Source organism: Capsicum annuum, chromosome 3, assembly GCF_002878395.1.
Source record: "Capsicum annuum cultivar UCD-10X-F1 chromosome 3, UCD10Xv1.1, whole genome shotgun sequence".
Lineage (NCBI taxonomy): Eukaryota > Viridiplantae > Streptophyta > Magnoliopsida > Solanales > Solanaceae > Capsicum > Capsicum annuum.
In genome coordinates, this window is record NC_061113.1 from 247,302,081 (window position 1) to 247,321,895 (window position 19,815).

The 19,815-nt window shown below is 35.9% G+C and overlaps 3 protein-coding genes across 9 annotated transcripts; 1 reads left to right on the top strand and 2 right to left on the bottom strand.

Annotated features, from left to right (window-relative positions):
* The first annotated feature begins 497 nt into the window (after window positions 1–497).
* On the top strand, window positions 498–8,253 carry LOC107862535. 3 transcript variants are annotated; one of them, XM_047409710.1, is made up of 7 exons: window positions 498–723; window positions 994–1,336; window positions 1,418–2,622; window positions 5,237–6,208; window positions 6,814–7,039; window positions 7,273–7,415; window positions 7,721–8,253. In XM_047409710.1, the coding sequence occupies exons 1-7, from the start codon at window positions 532–534 to the stop codon at window positions 8,039–8,041; spliced, it is 3,402 nt and encodes a 1,133-aa protein (XP_047265666.1). In that variant the 5' UTR covers window positions 498–531; the 3' UTR covers window positions 8,042–8,253. The 3 variants fall into 3 exon arrangements, with proteins under 3 accessions (XP_047265666.1, XP_016563628.2, XP_016563627.1); XM_016708142.2 differs by having other exon boundaries at window positions 994–2,622; XM_016708141.2 differs by having other exon boundaries at window positions 608–741; window positions 994–2,622.
* Window positions 8,254–8,968: 715 nt separating this feature from the next.
* Window positions 8,969–14,949, bottom strand: LOC107865969. Of its 5 annotated transcripts, none has more exons than XM_016712152.2 (9): window positions 14,780–14,949; window positions 10,799–11,153; window positions 10,664–10,697; window positions 10,107–10,328; window positions 9,905–9,994; window positions 9,748–9,813; window positions 9,574–9,665; window positions 9,428–9,475; window positions 8,969–9,328 (listed from the first exon to the last, which is right to left on the bottom strand). In XM_016712152.2, exons 1-9 carry the CDS (start codon window positions 14,784–14,786, stop codon window positions 9,211–9,213), a joined length of 1,032 nt encoding a protein of 343 aa, XP_016567638.1. In that variant the 5' UTR covers window positions 14,787–14,949; the 3' UTR covers window positions 8,969–9,210. The 5 variants fall into 5 exon arrangements, with proteins under 5 accessions (XP_016567638.1, XP_016567639.1, XP_016567640.1 ...); XM_016712153.2 differs by lacking the exon at window positions 14,780–14,949 and adding an exon at window positions 11,619–11,848; XM_016712154.2 differs by lacking the exon at window positions 14,780–14,949 and adding an exon at window positions 11,449–11,552.
* A 2,528-nt stretch (window positions 14,950–17,477) lies between these two features.
* Window positions 17,478–19,196, bottom strand: LOC107862534 (60S ribosomal protein L44). The gene is made up of 4 exons (XM_016708140.2): window positions 19,009–19,196; window positions 18,120–18,299; window positions 17,885–17,959; window positions 17,478–17,799 (listed from the first exon to the last, which is right to left on the bottom strand). Exons 1-4 carry the CDS (start codon window positions 19,009–19,011, stop codon window positions 17,740–17,742), a joined length of 318 nt encoding a protein of 105 aa, XP_016563626.1. The 5' UTR covers window positions 19,012–19,196; the 3' UTR covers window positions 17,478–17,739.
* Between the last annotated feature and the right edge of the window lie 619 nt (window positions 19,197–19,815).

The window sequence follows — 19,815 nt, forward strand, 5'->3', positions numbered from 1 at the left end:
ATATGTATCAACGAATACCAGGATGTTGAATCTGGCTAGACACGTCGTCAATTGTATTCATCATTCAAAAATTAGAATAGCGTATTTCTTTGTTCTTTAAAACGATACAAAAAAAATACACAATCAACAAGTACTTCTTCGTAGATGCATCAACGAATGCACAGGTGAGAAAGACGAGTGTATATATCATTTCAAATATAATATGTATCAATGAATATAAGAATGAGAAATCTAGTCAAACTTATCGTCAATTGTATTTATCATCGAAAAACTCAACCAAATCTGCAAAAAAAATAATACTACTAGTAAAGAATTAGATCAGATAACTACAAAAATAAAATGAAAGTAACATATTTCGAAGTCGATATTTGATAACGAAGAGAACATCAACTCATATTTAAAAAAAGGAGAGGTAGATCTTTGATAAATTAGATACTAGTACAAAAGGGTAAATGTATATCTAAAAGTGACTTACAAAAATAGATGTTTGATAAATATAACCTTTTTTCTTCTAAAAGTCCAATAGCAAATATGACACATTTCCATATCATCTTATGTTATTTTATAGAAAGAAAAGAAAGATGTGACTGTTACACCTTATTTTCAACTGTAATAAAACTATACAATTTTCTTTTTTATATTTTATACAAGGCAACTAGGCAAGGAGCGAAGACTCGAGAGTTACAAATAAAAATTGTTCCTCTCTCTCTCTCTAATCCTCAGGTGAGTTGATCATCAAAGGTTAGTATTTTCTCTTAATATCACTAAATAATTTCAACTACTTATCCAAAATCTTGAAACTAAAATTCAACTAAAAAAAGAAATTAAATTAAAATTGTATTTTTGTATGCTCCAGATGTGATCTGAAAGCAATTAATTCCTTAATCGTTTTATCGAATTTGGTTGAAAATGCTTATTTTTTTTCCCTGATTTTGGTGGATTTCGTTTAATTCAGTGTATAATTTTTATTTTTTTTTGGATTATTGTAATCAGGTGAAAATGGGAGAGGGGACAGAGGAGAAGTTATCTTCTGTGGTCACCTCTCCTTGTGATCCACAGGGTGATAATTTATTGCAAGGTCAGTCTAGTAGTTGTATTGAAAAGGAATTAGAGCAGCCAGGTGCACTAAAGCTACCATTATGTGTGGGATATGGGGAAGGGTCGGATCACGAGGGTGTTGGAAAGGAATTTGAGCAGCCAGGTGCACTAAAGATGCCATTATGTGTGGGGCCTTGGGAAGGATCGAATCACAAGGGTGTTGGAAAGGGATTAGAGCAGTCGGGTGCAGTTAAGCTACCATTATGTGTGGGGCCTGGGGAAGGGTCGAATCACGAGGGTGTTGGAAAAGGATTAGAGCAGTCAGATGCACTAAAGCTACCGTTATGTGTGGGGCCTGGGGAAGGGTCGGATCACAAGGGTGTTGGAAAGGGTTTAGATTTATATGACATGGATGAGAGGGAATTTACAGACAGCATGGATATGGATGAAAATAGTGATAAATTGTTCATGTCTGCAAATTCTTGTGAATCTACAGAATATAAGTATAATGAACTAGTTGAAAAAAATGGAAGCCTTGGGGTTAGTGGTGGTTCATTGGAAATCAAATCTATGGGGATTGATGATGGTTTGGAGTTCCCTAACGATGTTAAAACCACGGGTGAGAGTTTTGAAGGATCTGGTGTAGCAATTGGTGGAGATGAAAGTGAGACGTCGTCAAAATATGAGCATTCGGATGATGAGGACTCGATGTATGGAGGAAGCACTAATGATGAGAAGAACTCTAGTTCGTATTATGGAAGAGGGGCAGAGCTCTCTCTTGAAGAGAATGACAAGGATGGAAATAAGTTGGGTATGAGTTCAGCAATAGCCTTTGGTTCGGATGATTGGGACGATTTCATGCAGGAAAATGGAGAATTTACTCTCTCGTCAATGGTGCATCATGAACTTCAGCCTGAAAACCGGTCGACTGTTCAAAGTGAAAGTGAATGTTTGAATACTGCTACTACTGTCGGTATTGAGTATTCTAGTGTTGGTTTATCAGTGCCTAAAGAAGAGGGCCTTCCAAGTAATCATGATCAAGCTGGTGATAATTTAACCAACTATCTTAGTACCTGTTCCGTGGACCCTTTGAGTCTTTTGAACCATGGTAAATCTGAGCATGTTGAAGATGAGAACGCCATGCTTATTACAAACAATCAAATCCAATGCATTAATGGATCAGCCGAGTTCCTTGAGCAGTCTTCTGCTTTCAAATTGTTTAAACAGGACAAAAGTCCACAAACCCAAATAGAAGAAGTTCCTATCAAAGAGGATTTAAAAATTGAAGATGGTGAATGGGAAGTGAAACATCAAGGTGCTTATAATGAGGAAGTAATTCATACCCACGATGATCTTGTTTCCGGAGAAGTGGAGCTAAAGGACAGAAGTTTATTATTTGACTCTCTATCTCATCCTGATAAAAAAGAATGCCATTCATCTACAGATCCTTCCAAAGAGGTAAAGTTAGAAGTATCCACAGACCGAAGCTCATCTACATCATCGGCATCAATGGCTAATGATCATACGAATGCTAAAAGTACCTCCCTTTCAGTTGGTTGCTCTGAAAATCATCTTGCATGTAAGGTAAATTATTAACACACATATATAAGGATATTGCATGCTTATATATTTTAGATGATCTCTGTGAAGTTTTCAAATGTATACCATGTTCTCTGTCAAACAGATTAAAATAAAAATTGGCACAACTGGCTTGTTTGTTTTGTTTCTAAGCTCCTGGCTCCTTGAACTGTGAAATTTAATTGATGAAGTATTTTACTGCAGTAGCTACGCATAGTCGCTTCACAATGATTTCTACTCATTACATATATCTATCTGCTAGGTAAAGGTTTTTTGCCTGATTTTATCTTCAGTAATGAGCTGGCGTAGCAGAAGCTGGCTACAAAATGTGAAAAATACTTCTTGAGGTTCTTGCATTGAAAATCCATAAATCTGAAGATGTAAGGTGAATTTTTAAGTGTGGGCAGTTATTTTGTTTATCTATGAGCACCCCCTTTTAAATTAAACTTCTCTTCTTCCACCACATGAAGTAATTATTTGGTTAAACTCTTAGTCCGTTTTTATTCGCTTTGGTGATGAATGTGTTGATGCGGAATATACAAGGTGAGGTGCCTTGGTGTATGCTTTTCGCGGATGATATAGTTTTGATTGATGAGTCGCGACAAGGGGTTAATAATAAGCTGGAGGTTTGGAGACAAACCCTGGAGTCTAAAGGTTTCCGGTTGAGCAAGAGCAAGACGAAGTACTTGGAATGCAAGTTTAATGACTCGAGGCACGAGGAGGAGGTGATAGTGAAGTTGGATTCTCAGGCGGTTTGCAAGAGGGATAGTTTTAAGTATCTCGGGTCTATGATTCAGGGGAATAGAGAGATAGATGAGGATGTCTCTCACCGTATTGGGGCTGATTGGATGAAATGGAGGCTCGCTTCAGGTATTTTATGCGATAAGAAGGTGCCCCACAAGCTAAAAGGCAAATTCTATAGAATTGCAATCCGACCTTCTATGTTGTATGGAGCGAAGTGTTGGCCAGTTAAGAATTCTCATATTCAGAAGTTGAAAGTGGCGGAAATGAGGATGTTGCGTTGGATGTGTGGTTTCACAAGGGCTGACAGGGTTAGGAATGATATTATTCAGGAGAAGGTGGGAGTGGTATCTGTGGAGGAAAAAATGCGGGAAGTGAGGTTGAGATGGTTTGGTCATGTGATGAGGAGGGGTACGGATGCCCCAGTTCGTAGGTGTGAGAGGTTGGCCTTGGAAGGTTTCAAGCGGGGTAGGGGTAGACCGAAGAAATGCTGGAGAGAAGTGAGTAGCTTCCAACACTTAAGATTGACCTCCTCAAGTGCCAGATATGAATGTTTTCTGAATTTCATACGGGACTACTTACCGCTCCATGGGGTGCACTTTTGGCTTACCAAAAAAGTGGACTGAAGGAACTGACCTAAGCACAGCTCTCTCTCTCAAATACAAATGTCAAGAAAGGGATTCCTTGGATAAGTGGAAAAATGCTCCAAAAATCCTTTCATTTCTCTTTGAAGGCCTTTGTCCTACTTATAGTAAGTAGTTACAGCTGACTAAGGACATGACCCTGGATAGGAAGTTATGGAGGAAAAATATTAGGATAAAGGGCTAAGGGTGTGGATGAGTCGTAGCCAGTAATTAGGTGGACTTTGGTGTTCTTTGTTTGGCAATGTACAATCTTCTGTGGATGTCGTACCTATGTTATTTTATCATGTTCCTTGCTTTTGATGCTTTTGTATACTGTCTTTAATCTTGAGCCGGGGGTCTATCGGAAACAACCTCTCTACAGAGAGGTAGTGGTATGGACTGCGTACACTCTACCCTCCCCAGACCCCACTTTGTGGGAATATACTGGGTTTGTTGTTGTTGTAGTATATTGAGTAGTTTTCTCATCAGGAGGTGTATCAGTTAAACCTCCACCTTTGCCATTGACTGGAAAATGGTGGATTTTATATAATCTCCTGATCTTTGCTTATGTACAAGGCACTAAATACTGAAAGAGAAACGATTATATTTGTAATCCTACTTATAAAAATCCACAAACACTGTGACATGTTTTTATAACTGGTTCAATGTATGAAAACGATCTTACTGCTTGTTGAAGGAAACACTGAGTTGAATGTCTTAGATCTTAGTATTGATTTTAAGAACAGATAAAGATCGTATTCATGAAATTGTAGTTACTACAAAGAAAGGCTTGTTTAGAGAACGAAGAAGATTTCAGTGTTGTAAATGATAAAGTGCTTATTTATATGCTGTGGAGTCGACAAAAGAATTTTTGATTCTTTGACTTATAATTTTTGGAGTGCCTTTGTGTTGGAACTCCTCAAGGGTTCACTTATTTTCATAAGCAGTGTCCTTCTTGGAACACACACTGATTCTTTCCAGAGTGCAATGACTTCCAACGACTTCTGTTATTTTGCTTATGGTCCTTCTGTTTGGATAGTCAGGATCCTTTCGTTCATGCTTGTTGGCATATTGATTGAAAGAAGAAATGTATCATTTCTGCATAATTTTCTGAGCAGTGGTTATTGCTGACAGTACCTATTGTTTTCATGTTGGTCTACTTTTTAAGAACTTTCTTGGCGTTAATGAATCTCTCCCCAGTGCTATGTACAAGACTCCTCCTTTTGATGCTTTGTACTTTCTCTTCCTTTTTGCAGACACAGAATCTTGAGTTAAATGAATTATATGACGAGCTTGTTCATGATATGGAAGAGATATTACTTGAATCTGGTGAATCTCTTGGATTCAGTTTTGGTAACAGAATTTATCAATCATATATACCACTTCCTTCAAGAGATGGTGGTTCTACTGCTTCTACTTCTGGTACTGACGATGCTGATGCTGTACGTCAACACCCTCTGAGATTTGACAGGGTGGAGGTCATTGGTACAAGATGGAAGAAAGGGGATGTTTCACTTAGTGAGAGGTTAGTTGGAGCAAAAGAATATACTGTATACAGGATAAGAGTGTGGAGTGGCAAGGACAATTGGGAGGTAGAAAAACGGTATCGTGAATTTTCTGCTCTCTATTGGCGGTTGAAGAAGTTATTTGCAGATCAAGGCAGGATTCTTCCGCCTGTCTGGTCCTGCGTTGAGCAAGAATCACGGAAGGTTTTCGGAAGTGCTTCTCCAAAAGTTGTTGCTGATCGAAGTGTTCTTGTTCAAGAGTGTTTAAATTCCCTTCTCCAGTCAAGGTTTCCTACAGGTGCCCTCAATGCTGTAGTTTGTTTCTTATCTCTGTCTAAGGATCTTCCAGATTCTCCAACTTATGATGCAAATGTACTTCAGTCTCCATCTACTTTGAGAAGCAGAAGCTTGGGGAAGACTATTTCTCTCATCGTAAATAAAAGGCCTTATAAATCAGATAAACAGTTGCTAGATGAACAACACTATTCTTGTGCTGGTTGCTACAAAAATTTTGACGATGGGAAGACTCGAATACAGGAACTTGCGCAGACTATGGGTTGGGGAAAACCTCGTTTTTGTGAATATAGTGGTCAGTTGTACTGCTCGTCATGCCATACAAATGATATGGCCGTCTTGCCTGCAAAGATTCTGCATCTCTGGGACTTTAATCAATACCCAGTTTCTCAGATGGCTAAATCTTATCTGGACTCTATCCATGACCAGGTAATGAGAAAGTTTTCCGAATAAATTTACCTAAAACTCTGTTCCTTGCCATTTGTTTAAACCGAAAAGGCATGCATCGTGTGTGTGTGTGTTTTGTTTCTATATATAATCAAGCAATTTGATGACACTTGTTCTTGTTTCCTCATATTGTGTACCAAATATCTTTCTACGATCCAAAAAGTTGTACCCAAGGGTGTAATTGCCCGTAAGTGGGGATAAAGGCCCCCAAGACCAGGGTTCAAATCGTAGCAGAGACAAAAAAATAATGAACTTGGTGAATTTTCTCATCTACCGAAACCTTTGGTAAATAAAGTTACACAGTACCTATGTTAGTCGTAGATAGTAGGTACCCGTGGATTAGTCAAGGTGCACCGGAAAAGATAAACAACTATGCTTTGATAGGGTTTAGTAATACATATGAATGCCGTCACAGGGAGAATAGACATTAAGCCCCAGCTGTGGAAATGCTCACGTTTTCTCCCCCCCCCCCACAACCCCAACCCACCCCGCGCTGCAGCCTCCTGTATCTCTTAATTCTGGTTCCTTATCACTATGATCACACGAAAGAACTGTTGGACTTATGTTTCATTCTTCTGCTCTTGCAGCCAATGCTTTGTGTCAGTGCCGTCAATCCGTTGCTGTTCTCAAAGGTCCCAGCTTTGCAGCATGTCACAAATATTAGAAAAAGGATAGGAACTATGCTTCCATTTGTTCGCTGCCCTTTCCGAAGGTCCATCTACAAGGGAGTTGGATCTAGAAGATATCTTCTTGAAAGCAATGACTTCTTTTCTCTTAGGGATCTCATAGATCTATCCAAGGGAGTCTTTGCAGGTTAGCCTGCAAAACGAAACTTTATACTCATGATACTTGAACGCATGTGCCGTCTTTATTTAAGTCTCAGCAGATCTTGGACGCATGTGCCGTCTTATTTAAGTCTCAGCAAATCTTGTCTTTGCTAGTGATCATGTTTCTTTAATAGTTCTGACCTCCTTTTTTCACGTGGCAACATTATTGAGAAAACTGACTTATGTTGGTCTTCTGGATGGCTACCTCTTTAACTGCAGCTTTACCAGTTATGGTCGAAACCATCTCAAGAAAAATTCTGGAGCATATAGCTGAGCAGTGCCTTATATGTTGTGATGTGGGTATACCCTGCAATGCTCGGCAAGCCTGTGATGACCCCTCTTCTCTCATTTTCCCTTTCCAGGTTGGCACGGCTTATATTTAGTTGTATTTATTTTAAAAATTTCTTGCTTATTTGCTGATATTGGTTTCTTATGAATATCCTGTTTGGGAAGCTTAAGTTGATTAATCAGACTTTTCCAACCAATCTGCACTGCATGTTCCAAAAGAATTTAGCTCAAATTCTAAATGTTGTGACTTTTTCCTTTTGAATAAGGTAAATAACTTTATTGACCTAAATGTTGCGGCTTAAATTGATTATTGTTCTCTTCAATCTTTAATTGCTTAAGAAATGCCAGACCTACAAAGGTGTAGTTTGTCCTTTAACAGGAAGAAGAAATTGATAGATGCAAGTCTTGTCGGTCAGTTTTTCACAAGCATTGCTTTAGGAGGATATCAAGTTGCCCTTGTGGAATTCAATTTAAGCCGGAGCAAGAGGGCAATACAAGTAGGGGCAACCAAAGCGAGAACAGTGTGGGGGATCTCTCCTTGGCCTTGCCAGGAAAGAAGGCAGACCTCAGTACTAAGGGGCTTTTATCTAGAGTATTCTCTAAGGTAAGATCACTGAAGTCTAGCGAGGATGGAGAACAGCGGCCTGAAGATAAAAGTACTGTTATTGTAATGGGTTCATTGCCTCTGACCAACCTCTGAATACCTGCATATATATATATGCATCCTTGTTTTTTGCGTTCCACGAAAATCATGTGAATTGAAGCTTGTGTTTTAGCTAAGATCTGTAAGAGTTGCCTTATTCTTTCTGTCTGTCTCTCCGTCTCTCTCATTTGGTCCTTTTGTATTTTCCTTCATTTGATATGTATTCTTTTGTATGATAATGTTTCAGAAACAAGGGTGATTTTTTCTTCTCCCCGTGATCTTTCTTCTTCATCCAAAAATTCTAATATAAACAAAGGGCATTATACTTTTTGTTAAGTTCAAAAAGCTCAGCTAATGCAACACATAAATTCACCATGCTTTGGTTTTGCCAATACATTGCAACATCACTTTAGTTTGCATGAATTCGAAGAGTGCAACTTATCCTACTTATGGCTGTCTTTACTGTACGCCTTGAGAAACTTTCTTGTTCTATCTTTTGTTGCCGGAGTAGTTGGTATCTGCATATTCTTCATAACAGAGTACAATCAAGGAAATGAGCAAGGATTTAACTTACACAGAAAGTGTGTATTTACACTATCAATTAACTTGTAACCTGCTTTATCTATCAGGTTTACTAATCACCCTTTTATGGGGCTTGAAAAAGAGTTATATGCTTTCTTTTGGTCTCTCATATCATAAAACAGTAAAAAGTGATTTGTTGCACTCAACCTTTAATCAGATTAGTTTTGACTGAAGATACTTTATGTTTTCCAACATATAGCTATTGCCCCACTAAAAAAGTGGAGATCTGAATAGAACAATGGGCCATTCACTATTTGTACAGTTTTGCTTATTGTCTTCATGTTCACTGTATTTGATCTCAGGGGACAAAAAGTTACACATATTGCAGTACTAATATTTAGAGATGCACCAGAGTCAAAAGCTTAACTCATTATGAAGCATATATTAGAGTGAAAAGAATGATGTCTAAACTTGTTGCATATATTATTGAACAATACATTATATGAACAATAGATATCTGTTCCTTCATATTTAGTCTACATGTATAACTTGCAAACCCAAAACTCTATCCCTCTATTCATCTTTGTATAACCTCTCGAGAACCAAACATCCATGTTGTGTTCAAAAAATGAACTCAAATTGCCTCATCTGCTATTTGGACTATAACTGTCATTACAACATAAAAAAGTATCCCTTGCTTAGCATCATTTTGCACACTGATAAGAGTGAGGAAACCATTTCTTTAACAAATGGTGTTTCAGCTTCATGACCAAAACAAAAATACCATAGCATGGTATGTGCATCACCGCCACCGATGAATACCTGACATTTTGAATCAGAAATAGGGTTCATCTTCTTGACTTATAAATTTTGCAGGGTAAGCTAAACTGTACAATTTCAGACATTAAACAAAATGCATACCACAGGGGAGAAAATGAAGAAGACAGATCAAGAAATGGATAAGGCCACCTGTTTCCAAAACGAGACCAGTATTCATTAGCTGTTCATACAGAAAAACTTATAATGTAATTGCAACTGGTAAAAGAACATTGTATTTTTTTCTTTACCATATTGAGATACAGGCATGGACTGCCCATTGAAAAACAACATAAACTGCTGTCCACATAAAGAAATATCCAATTCGAAACCAAGGGAACCGCTGAAATTGAAGCATCATGGAATCAACATTAACTTATGAAGATGATTTTTGAGACCAAATGAGAAAAGTTGGTACAACTTACCAAGCAATTTAGAGCTGTATCACCAAGTAGAAACACTACATTGATCGAATGCATGTTTATAATCCACTACAACATAGATGAATATCAATTAGAAACACCAAACATCTCTAAACTTTATCAACTTTATCCACTATAATAGTACATGTAGAGTACTTACAAAATTTAGATTGTAGCCTCTAATGGTCAGAAAAGGAACAAGTATGAACCAGAAGACGCAGTCAGTAAGAGTTACTGCACCTGCATTCATCTTTCATAAACAACACAGAGAGACAAAGGTTAGTGCTACTATGTCAATATTGTATATGCCTTGTCGTAGGATGTAATAGAACACAATTTCTTTTGTTTACTCATCGATTCACCTGAAAAATTATCTGGAAAACATATCCCCAGAAGTCAGCAATTTGTCGAGAACTCTGTTCTGCATTTTCCCCTACTTGTTTTACGTTTGAGCTGCTGCTGTTTTCTACATTCATAGACAATCTTCGCGAACCATACTCAGCATCTTGCCTCTCGTCAATTCCAGCACCACCAACCTTATTGTGATACTGGTAACATCCATACATTGAGAGCACAGATCCAAGCTACATTCATGTAACAAGATATCATGAGTAAAAATTCAACAACAATAACATATACCCAGTGTAGTCCCACAATGTGGAGTCTAGGGAGGGTATAACCTTACCCCAACCTCGGAGATAGGGAGGTTGTTTACAGAAAAACAGTTCAGAAAAAGAAGTAACGGAAGTAGAAGAATGAATACATACATAATAACAAAACAACAGATTACTAGCATACAGAAACTGCCACAAAACAATATGATAGTAACAGAAATCGATGGACAAGAAACTACAGGAGCAATAGTATGACTACAGAATAAAATAAAAGAAAAATCGACTTCAATGTTGCTATTCCTTACCCCAAAATAAATTGTAATCAATGTGAATGTCCACCTGTTCAGTAGCCAAAACACATCAAATAGTATCAGATAGTAAAAATTTAAGGACATTTTCAAGATTCGTGTCCATGAACTGATTGAAAAAAGCATACTTACTGTGTATAGTAGTAAAAGAGTTCCCCTCCATCAGCAGCAACATTCATTATTAGCAACAACAAGAGTATTAAAAACGCGACAACTCTATATCCAAGAAGCCAACCAGGATGTATAGTTTTAAGACATGGTTTCCAAACTTCATCTTCATACAACAGGCCCGGAGGTTCTTTGTCCTGCTGTTCTCTGCTCCTATTTCTTGAACCGCGAGGACCTTCGTACTTTGTTATGAGAATGGCTGCAAAAACCATTGAAGCAAATATCCAAATGGAGCATAGTGTAACTCTCCAATTCAACCAGTAACTTGATGTTGTTGTATCAACTGTCATAGCTGGTTGCCATGAATTTTTTGGTGCTCCTGTTAGAAAACTCATTGTATTACACTTCTCCCTTAATTCCCACCTCTATTATTGTTCACAAAATTGTTCAAAGAGTACAAAAAAGTTCTAAGTATCCACAAAAACACTAATGAATGTCCTTGGCTTTTGCTTCTTTCTCCACTTTTTGTTCAAAAGAATTTGAATACATATAATAAAGAATACAAAGAATACAATCAAGAATGTAATTCAATAAAAAAGATAAGAAATTATAAAGATTATATATAACATGAAACTGTAGACAGTTTATAACAAGTAGTATTGATATTGACCTACACATTTGTTATGTGAAAGTAAACATTAGATTCCAAACTTTCAGCATGCATTTGCACAGAAAGATATGTAGGAAAAAATTAAGTTAATATAAAAAAAAATTTAGAAATAAAAGGTAGTGAAAAAAGAAAGGAAGTTCTTAATTGTAAGCAAAGGAAAGTTAGAATACTTACAGGTGGTGTGTAAGAATAGATGCTTTGCTTCTTTGCTTTGGAGGAATCAATTTTATTATTTTGAATAGAAGAAATAAATAAAATTTGAAAAAAAAAAAAAAAAAAAGAAGAGAGAATAGAGAGTGGACAAAAAGGATGGTGTTCTTTGAGCATAAGTTTTCTTTATTTTGTTATATCCCAATAAGATTTGCCTAATAGGATTATCAATTGTCTATAATCCAATGGCACTATCTCATTATGCCCATGCAAATTAAATATAAAATTCTTAGACATAAGAGGACATGTCACTTTTTTATGATATTCCAAGTGTCATTTGGGGGTGGGGGGTGGGGTGGGTGTACCAACTACTACCTATCTTGGTGTAAGGAAAGTTTTGTTGGATTGATAGTTGATTCTTCTTTTATATATATTATATATATGTATGTATATATATGCTACAAGAGGTTTGTAAGCAGGGGCGGAGCCTGCCTTTGTTCGGGGGTTCGGCCGAGCCCCCTTCGATGAAAAAATATGCTATTTATACATGATTAAAATTATTTTTTATATGATTATAGTAGGTGTTGAACCCCCTTCATGACTAAGTTTTCTTTGAATATAGAACCCCTTAGTTGAAATCCTAAGTTTTCTTTGAATAGGGAACCCCTTCGTTGAAATTCTGACTCCGCCTCTATTTATAAGGTCCCAATAAAGAAATATATACTCTTCTTTATAAAGTTTTTGGAATTATACCATTGTAAGTATGAAAACTTGTATTGACTCAAGAAATAGCTCCAAAGGATGAATGCTAGATAAGAGATTAACTAATTTTTTTTTTTCAAGAAAAAGGATATGAAGTGATTATTCCATGCAGTCCAATAATAAATTAAGTTATTTGCTTAAACTTTCAATTTTGTATTACCAATTGATAGATTCCATTTGAGTTTCTCTTTTAAATAAAGGACAATTTTGCAAGGAATACTGTTCTACCATTATAATGATGGAGTCTTAATATTGAAATATGTAACCATCTTATTTTGAATTTTTAAATTAGGCAGTTAAAACGATTTAAACATTATGGCATATTAAACATAAATTTTTGGTTCGACTTTCACTCTTATTTGTCTATTTTCAAAAAGTTTCTTCATTTATTTATTTTTACTGCAAGGGACATGTGAAAAAGTATAATCAAGTAACTAAAAGTGAATTTTCTTTTAATTATTTTGAACATTTAGATGAAATGATCATATACTATGTGAACTAGAGATATTTTTATTATTATAGTTAAATTAGGAGTTGACCGGTAGAAGAAAGGTATTGCAAGATAGTGAATTCAATCCTTACCAACGAGGTGAAAATTCAAATAGTCAATCTAGCTACTAAAAATTTTTCGATCTGGAGTTGGGAAAAAATAATGATAATAAATAGAGTAAAAATTTAGATAGCAAACAGAACTACTAAGATGCTCTGTTCTTACATAAATATCAGTATCTTTTTGTGAAAAAATAATGATAATGAAATATGTAAGACAAAAAAGGAAGGAGCATGATATGACATGTTTCAATCATAAGAAATGAGAATCATATGAGGGCAAACAAGGTAGGGTCAAAATGGGCCCACACTCCTAAGCCCAAATTGTTAATTAGTCACATGGCTTGCGTACACGCTATCAGGCCCAAATACGTAGTCTTTACTCTTTAATCCCCTACGTTTAAGGTTATTTTTGGACTCTTGTCGGTGAAGGTCCACTTCAGTATACTAAAAATCTCGCTATGCGTGAGATGGCTTAAATCTATGATTTTCTAAGTATAAATAATATAAATATCAACCTTTTAAAAGTAATCACAAAAAGACAACTTTATCAGTTAGTCCAAGATTCTCCTTCCCCGCTTCGATGTACCTGTATTTTTGTCCTCTTTTATTTTGGGCTTGCCAAGCTTGATTCGCAAGCAAAGCTCCAAATATTCCCACTATAGCTTATCTTTTCTTCCTTGTTAATTTTCATTTTTCCAATAAATTTGGAGGTAAATGTCATTTACTATGAATCTATTAGAAAAAGAAAAGCAAACCAGTTATGTTTGACCAAATTTTATAATTTATTTGATATTGTGAATGACTAATTATGGAATTTTTTTATTTTCTATACATGCAATTGCATTAAAATTTTGCAACTTCCTACACAAAGCCCCCCAAATTTTCCCTCCTGGGGCGGAGCAGTGAGTAAAAAGAGGTTCATTCAAATCTTCTTTGGGGTTTGAGGGGAAGGGGGAAATAAAATTATTATGTATATAGGAGAAACAAAATTTCTTTAACTTCTTTCTATGCTTCTATATATTGAATTTCTTACCGAAAATCCTACCAAACAAATAAAAGGAAACTCATTAGTAGTTGAAACGTAAAATAAGCTCATTGGTTGACTTCCGAATGGAGAAATTAGTCCCGTGATTAAGTGGGTTAATGGGCTATCCCATCCTTTCTTAATTTTTTCAGATTTTTCTCATGACTTATGTTAATCCAAAATAGCAACAGATAAAGACACATTAACCAAAAACAAAGCAATTATAGGCTATACCTAAATGTCAATTATGTCCACCATTATAAAATAATCTTTTTGTCTGCTAATGATTGCTTCAAATTTCAGATCATCGCTCTACTTTAAGAGTAATTTTTTTTTGGGTATAAGAATGGTGAATTAGTGTACAAAATGATAAGTAAAGCATAAAACATTTACTCTTATCACACCCCAATCTAGTCACAATTACTTTGGGAACCAGGTCCCACTTAGTTAAAGTATTGTTGAGGGAGTAATTTTTTCATATCAAATCGTAAAAATGCTGCTATAAAAGTATTGAATTTCAAGTGAAAAGTAATGAACATTTCGATAAAAGGTGTATTACTTGTTAACTACAAGTAATTTCTAATTTTCAGTCTTTCATAGTATATAATTCCATACCTTATTTTTTCAAAACTTACCACCATGCCATTCAAAACTGACATTACCACTCATAGAGCCAAGTAGTTTCATGTTGGTTTTGTAAAACAAAAGATTAGGCTCATGTATTAAGGGGGAAATTATTGCTATATACAAAAAATTCCTCAATTATAAACTAAGATAAGAGTTGCAAAATGGTAACTCTAAAATTGAGAAAAGAGGAAAAGGCACAAAAAGATTTTGAGAGACAAACCTCTCATTTCAAGCTACTGGAGATGCTCAAGTTTTAGGATAATGACAGGACTTTGCATAGGCTATGACCAACATTACATCCCAAACTTAATAGTACTTAATTGGTTGACATTTTTTCAGGGAAATACCAAGAGAATGACAAAACAGAATAACAGATACATAATGAGCATTTCTAACAGACTAATATGTCCCTTACAGCTAATTATTCACAAAATTCTATAAGAGAGTCACGATAGAAGAAAATCTCTTTTATCTAGGCCTTAGCCACCAAGTGATGGCAAGTGGGTGGGTTTGGACAGCTGGAAAATGGATCGAATAAAAATCGATTGGATCACAATCTGCCTATTTTAATATGATAAACGAAAAAGAGTCTAAAATATCATTCAACTATTGAAAATGGTATGGTGCAAAAATATCCTTTCATCTTTAGGCTCAAAAATATCCTTTCATCCACCTATTTAGCTCAAAAATACCCTTCAACTTGACAGACAAGTGATTAGATTTCTACACGTGGCAACTTCTTGTTGTTTAGAGTTTTAATTAATTAATAATTCATTATTATTAATAATAAATAAATAATCCAACCAGATCCCACTACCCAACCCAACTAAACACCCGACCCAGCTAAATACTCAAATAGAAAACCCGGTCCTAATATCAAAAGGGGAAAACCGTAATAGTTTGGCTGCTGGAATTACTATGCATGATCAAGTATAAGCGCAAAATCGTTATAGTTCTCACTGATTCGGCCAATGAAGGTGGCAAGCTGGTTGTTCTAATTATTATATTGCCTAGTAAATTGAATTGGTAAACATATTGAAATATTGCAGGGGAATGAGGTTGATGGTGGTTTGGCTGTCTTAAGCCCACATGTTCTTAAGGTTGCATCTGAGTAGTGCAATCTTTACCTGAACCTGAAACAAAAGATAATACAAGAAAACCTCAAGCTTCTCTTTAATGGCAAATACTAAAAAGTTCCCTCCTTTCTTCTTCTTTGTTCTCTTTTGCTACTGCTGCTTCTCAAATTCAAGTTCAAATTTTGTACCAGGTAACATATTTGAACCAATCTTGAAAAAGAATCATTTCTTTTTTGTGTGGGGTTTCTTTGTTTTTTTTTTTTTTTATTTGCTTATGCATATGGTTCTTGAATGTGTGTTGCAGAGATAAAAGTGCAGCAAGACAAAGATGAGCCATATCTTGGAGTGAACATAGGTACAAAATTATTAGCTGGGTCGGGTATTTAGTTGGGTTGGGTAGTGGAATCCGGTTGGTTTATTTATTTATTATTAATAATAATGATTTATTAATTAATTAAAACTCTAAACAACAAGAAGTTGCCACGTGTCAGGTTAGAAGCCTAATCACTTGTCTGTCAAGTTGAAGGGTATTTTTGAGTCAAATAGGTGGATGGAAGGATATTTTTGAGCCTAAAGTAGTTGAGTGGCATTTTAGCCCTTTTCCGTGCGGTAAAAGACCGATTGGGTAAAATTGGAATTGAACAGGAAACCATGCAAAAATTGGAATTGAACAGGAAACCATGCAAACTTTTTAGGTTTTGTAAATGAAATGTCTTTCATATATTATGGCAAATACTAAGAAAATATGGATCAACTAACATCGATTCTGTTCTCATAAGAGGAACAACTGTTTACTGTTTAATTTAGTGGCCATCTACTATACATTATTATGCATGCTAAATTACGGGTGATAAATAGGAGAAGCAGGAAATATGTCAAGTATAAACACTTCTGATAGCTTTTTCCTGTTCCTTCATACTATAGCTGACTTTGCTTTGTGAGAATGAGAAATCATCGAAAACAGAAACAGAAAGTATAATCAATTAATCGTTGTACACAGGTTAAGCACTCAAAAAATGGCAACTTGCTTAAGCCAGCAGCAGGAAAAAACACATAATTGAAACAGCATACAAATCAGTCAAGCATTACGAGAGAGCCAATTTTGCTTGCCTTATTAGGTGAGGACTCTTACAAGGATGATTTCAATTTTATGGTATATGACAAGTCCTCTTTTGTTGAGGTCGAAAGTGAAGTCTCCCTACTTGTTCCAAAGGAGGATTTGAAGAAATTTTCTTACAATTGTGGAGTGAGGCTTAATGGAGCTCATTTCTACGGATCCCTACCTTAAAGAGAGCCATGGGATGGTGGATACTTGATGGAAAAGGGTGAAATATCTAACCCTATGGCTCTAAAGGAGGAGTCACCTACCATAGAAGATTCTACAAAGTGGATGGACCGAGCCTATTGGTCCAAGATGATGCATTGGAGGGAAAGCTTTGGGAAACCTAGTCTGGTGAACAAGAATGCACTCAAAGGCCCATCTTCCAAGTATGTACCCCCTTCCCCCCCTATCCCAAGCAATCCACGGAGTCATGATGACATTTTCCCTATGGTAAAAAAAGAAACCCAAGCTAGCAACAAGGCCAACAAAGACCAAAGCTAGATAGTTGAGTAAGCTCCAACAAAGACCAAAGCTCAGATAGTTGAGTAAGCTACGAAGTGGGATTTCTCCACAATAATTTCCTTTCAACTTTTCAGTCTCATTTTGTTTCTTGGTGCATGATTTACACATGACCATAAGCCAACACCTATCAAGCTGAGCACACCACCCCTGACCCAACACTAAAATGCAAAGAGACTTTTTTCGAATGGATTTTAAACAAACCACTATGGCACTCCATGTGAGAAAATCTAGTAGAGGCATTACTAATATAATAAATATAACATCAGAACTTCATCCCATTGGCCTGAAAATAAATTACAAAAACAGTAAACACACTATCAAAAACTAGAATATAGTTAGGATCTTCATACAGCTATCACAACGCAAAATCTATTGGAAGAAAATGTAACACAATAGAGCCAACATCCAAAATAATCAAAGTTCAACATTGCAGCATAAGAGAAGACAAAAAAGGAAGTTCTTGGTGACTTCATAGGCAATCTAGAAAAGAGAGGTTCCCTTTCCTTTCTTGTCCCCACCAATTTCAAAATGCTTGCACCTCTGCATAACAAAAGAAAATGGTTTACTTGCAAGCTATGAAAAATAAGCACAGCAGCGAAGAAGAGAAATAACTCCATTAACAAACCTTGATTGGGTGCTGTGAAACATGTTTGCAGCCTTGGCATTGCAACCTCAACACAATCTTCTTTGTGGTCTTTGCCTGGTTTGTATCGGCAAAAGAAAGAGGTTAGTTACTCCTTAACCAGTACACCAATTTGCAGTGCTAAATTGCGAAAAGCTTCTCATACTTCCGAACTTTTTTTGTATGCCAATTTTCTTTTGAATAAAAGAGTGATGATATCTATTCCCGGAAAAACTACCTTTTTGTGGAAGACAGGCTTTGTCTGACCACCATAACCAGACTGCTTCCTGTCATAACGACGCTTTCCCTGAGCAGCCAAGCTATCTTTCCCTTTCTTGTATTGTGTGACCTTATGCAAGGTGTGCTTTTTGCACTCCTTGGACTTGCAGTAGGTCTTCTTCGTCTTAGGAACGTTCACCTGCAAGATCAGTCAAGACATCATAAAATACGAGAAGTAGGTAAAATCACAATATCTATATGAAGCTGCCCATGACCAAGAGCCTATTCATTCGCAGAGCTGGCAATGAGTTTCTTCCCACCAGTAAACTGTATGTCGGGAGAAAGACGATTCATCCACTCACCAGGGACAGGATAACCTTGTATGCAATAAAAAGAACCTCTCACTTTGTTTGAGCTGAATTGCATCCTTCCTCTTACGCTAATCAACCATTATCACACAGTACAACAACTATCCCTCAATCCCCAATTCTCGTGCCCATTTCATTTCAGCACAAAGTCTTCCTTCCAAGAACTACACGTCATAGAGCATTAATTAAGGTCAACTAGCTACTGAGCTAGGTCTATAATTACTCCTACAAGGTTACAGCCCAGAGATATGGACTTGCTGCTAATTAGTGAATAAACTGGAATGCTCTCAGTGTGCAATTATACCAAGTTAAGGTTACAGCCCAGAGATATAAGGTCTATAAATACCAAACACCGCAACTACAACAGCTATATATCATCAAACAAGCAGAGTAAATTAAAGCGTTTTCATAACAACGAGATTTCTAAACTTCGACGGTGAAAATTATAAATTTCAGTGATGAACAGCATTGAATGGGAACTTTACTATGATTCTATGACACAGTGAAGAAATGAAAGATGTAAAAATGAAGATGAAATACCATTTTCGCAGACAGAAATAGCAGAGAGCACAATCGCCGTTCAGCTGGTGCCGATCCAAATCCTTAAGTTGCGGGAAGATGATAAATTTTATACTCCCATCTTAGGGTTATGATGAACGACCTGGCGGGTGGGCTATGATTGTGGGCCGAAATTATTTAATTGGGCTTAATATTGACATGTGGCCTGTTTCATGGGATATGCTTTATGTGTCAAGATTTTTTTATAGAACATAAATGGTAGAAAATAAACCCCCTAAAAAAAGTATTTTTGTGACAATAAAAGCATTGCAAAGCAACATAAATAAATTAAGTTAAATCATTTTTTTCAAATTTTAAAAGTTATTATACTTTTTAGAATCGACTAAATAAAAATGGGTATCATATAAATTGAAATTTTGGAATGACAGAGTGTAATTTTTATTAACAAAATTTTGTCATGTACTTCAAATGTGACTTAGTTTTATACGACATATAAAAAAAATCTTTTACAGTATCGATTGTTTGAATAATGTGAAAGAACTATGTTAAAGAATATTTGGTTATTATTATTATCGTTGTTTTATACAAGCAATCTTTATGAAGTTAAGTGTCTCTCAAAGTTTGTAATATTATGTAACTCCAAATATAATCTAAATGGAATATGATAGCATGTGATGAGTTGGGAAAATTTTGATACAATTCACAAAAACTTATGTCAAGTGAAAAAAAATTACAATTTAAGAAATTCAAGTTGCATTCCAAATAAAAATTCATCTTCAAATAAATCTGATTACAAATTACGTACTAATTTTAAAATATGATTTGAAA

Excerpts from the sequence above, each read along its gene's own strand:
- LOC107862535 (XM_016708142.2), top strand. The coding sequence starts at position 532 with ATGACACATTTCCATATCATCTTATGTTATTTTATAGAAAGAAAAGAA. Across the intron at positions 6,209-6,813 it reads TGGACTCTATCCATGACCAG|CCAATGCTTTGTGTCAGTGC; the intron begins GTAATGAGAAAG and ends CTGCTCTTGCAG. Across the intron at positions 7,416-7,720 it reads CTCTCATTTTCCCTTTCCAG|GAAGAAGAAATTGATAGATG; the intron begins GTTGGCACGGCT and ends GTCCTTTAACAG.
- LOC107865969 (XM_016712151.2), bottom strand. The coding sequence starts at position 11,169 with ATGAGTTTTCTAACAGGAGCACCAAAAAATTCATGGCAACCAGCTATG. Across the intron at positions 10,698-10,798 it reads CTCTTTTACTACTATACACA|GTGGACATTCACATTGATTA; the intron begins GTAAGTATGCTT and ends GCTACTGAACAG. Across the intron at positions 10,329-10,663 it reads TGATTACAATTTATTTTGGG|CTTGGATCTGTGCTCTCAAT; the intron begins GTAAGGAATAGC and ends ACATGAATGTAG.
- LOC107862534 (XM_016708140.2), bottom strand. Across the intron at positions 17,960-18,119 it reads AGCCTGTCTTCCACAAAAAG|GCAAAGACCACAAAGAAGAT; the intron begins GTAGTTTTTCCG and ends GATACAAACCAG. Across the intron at positions 17,800-17,884 it reads TTTCACAGCACCCAATCAAG|AGGTGCAAGCATTTTGAAAT; the intron begins GTTTGTTAATGG and ends TTTGTTATGCAG.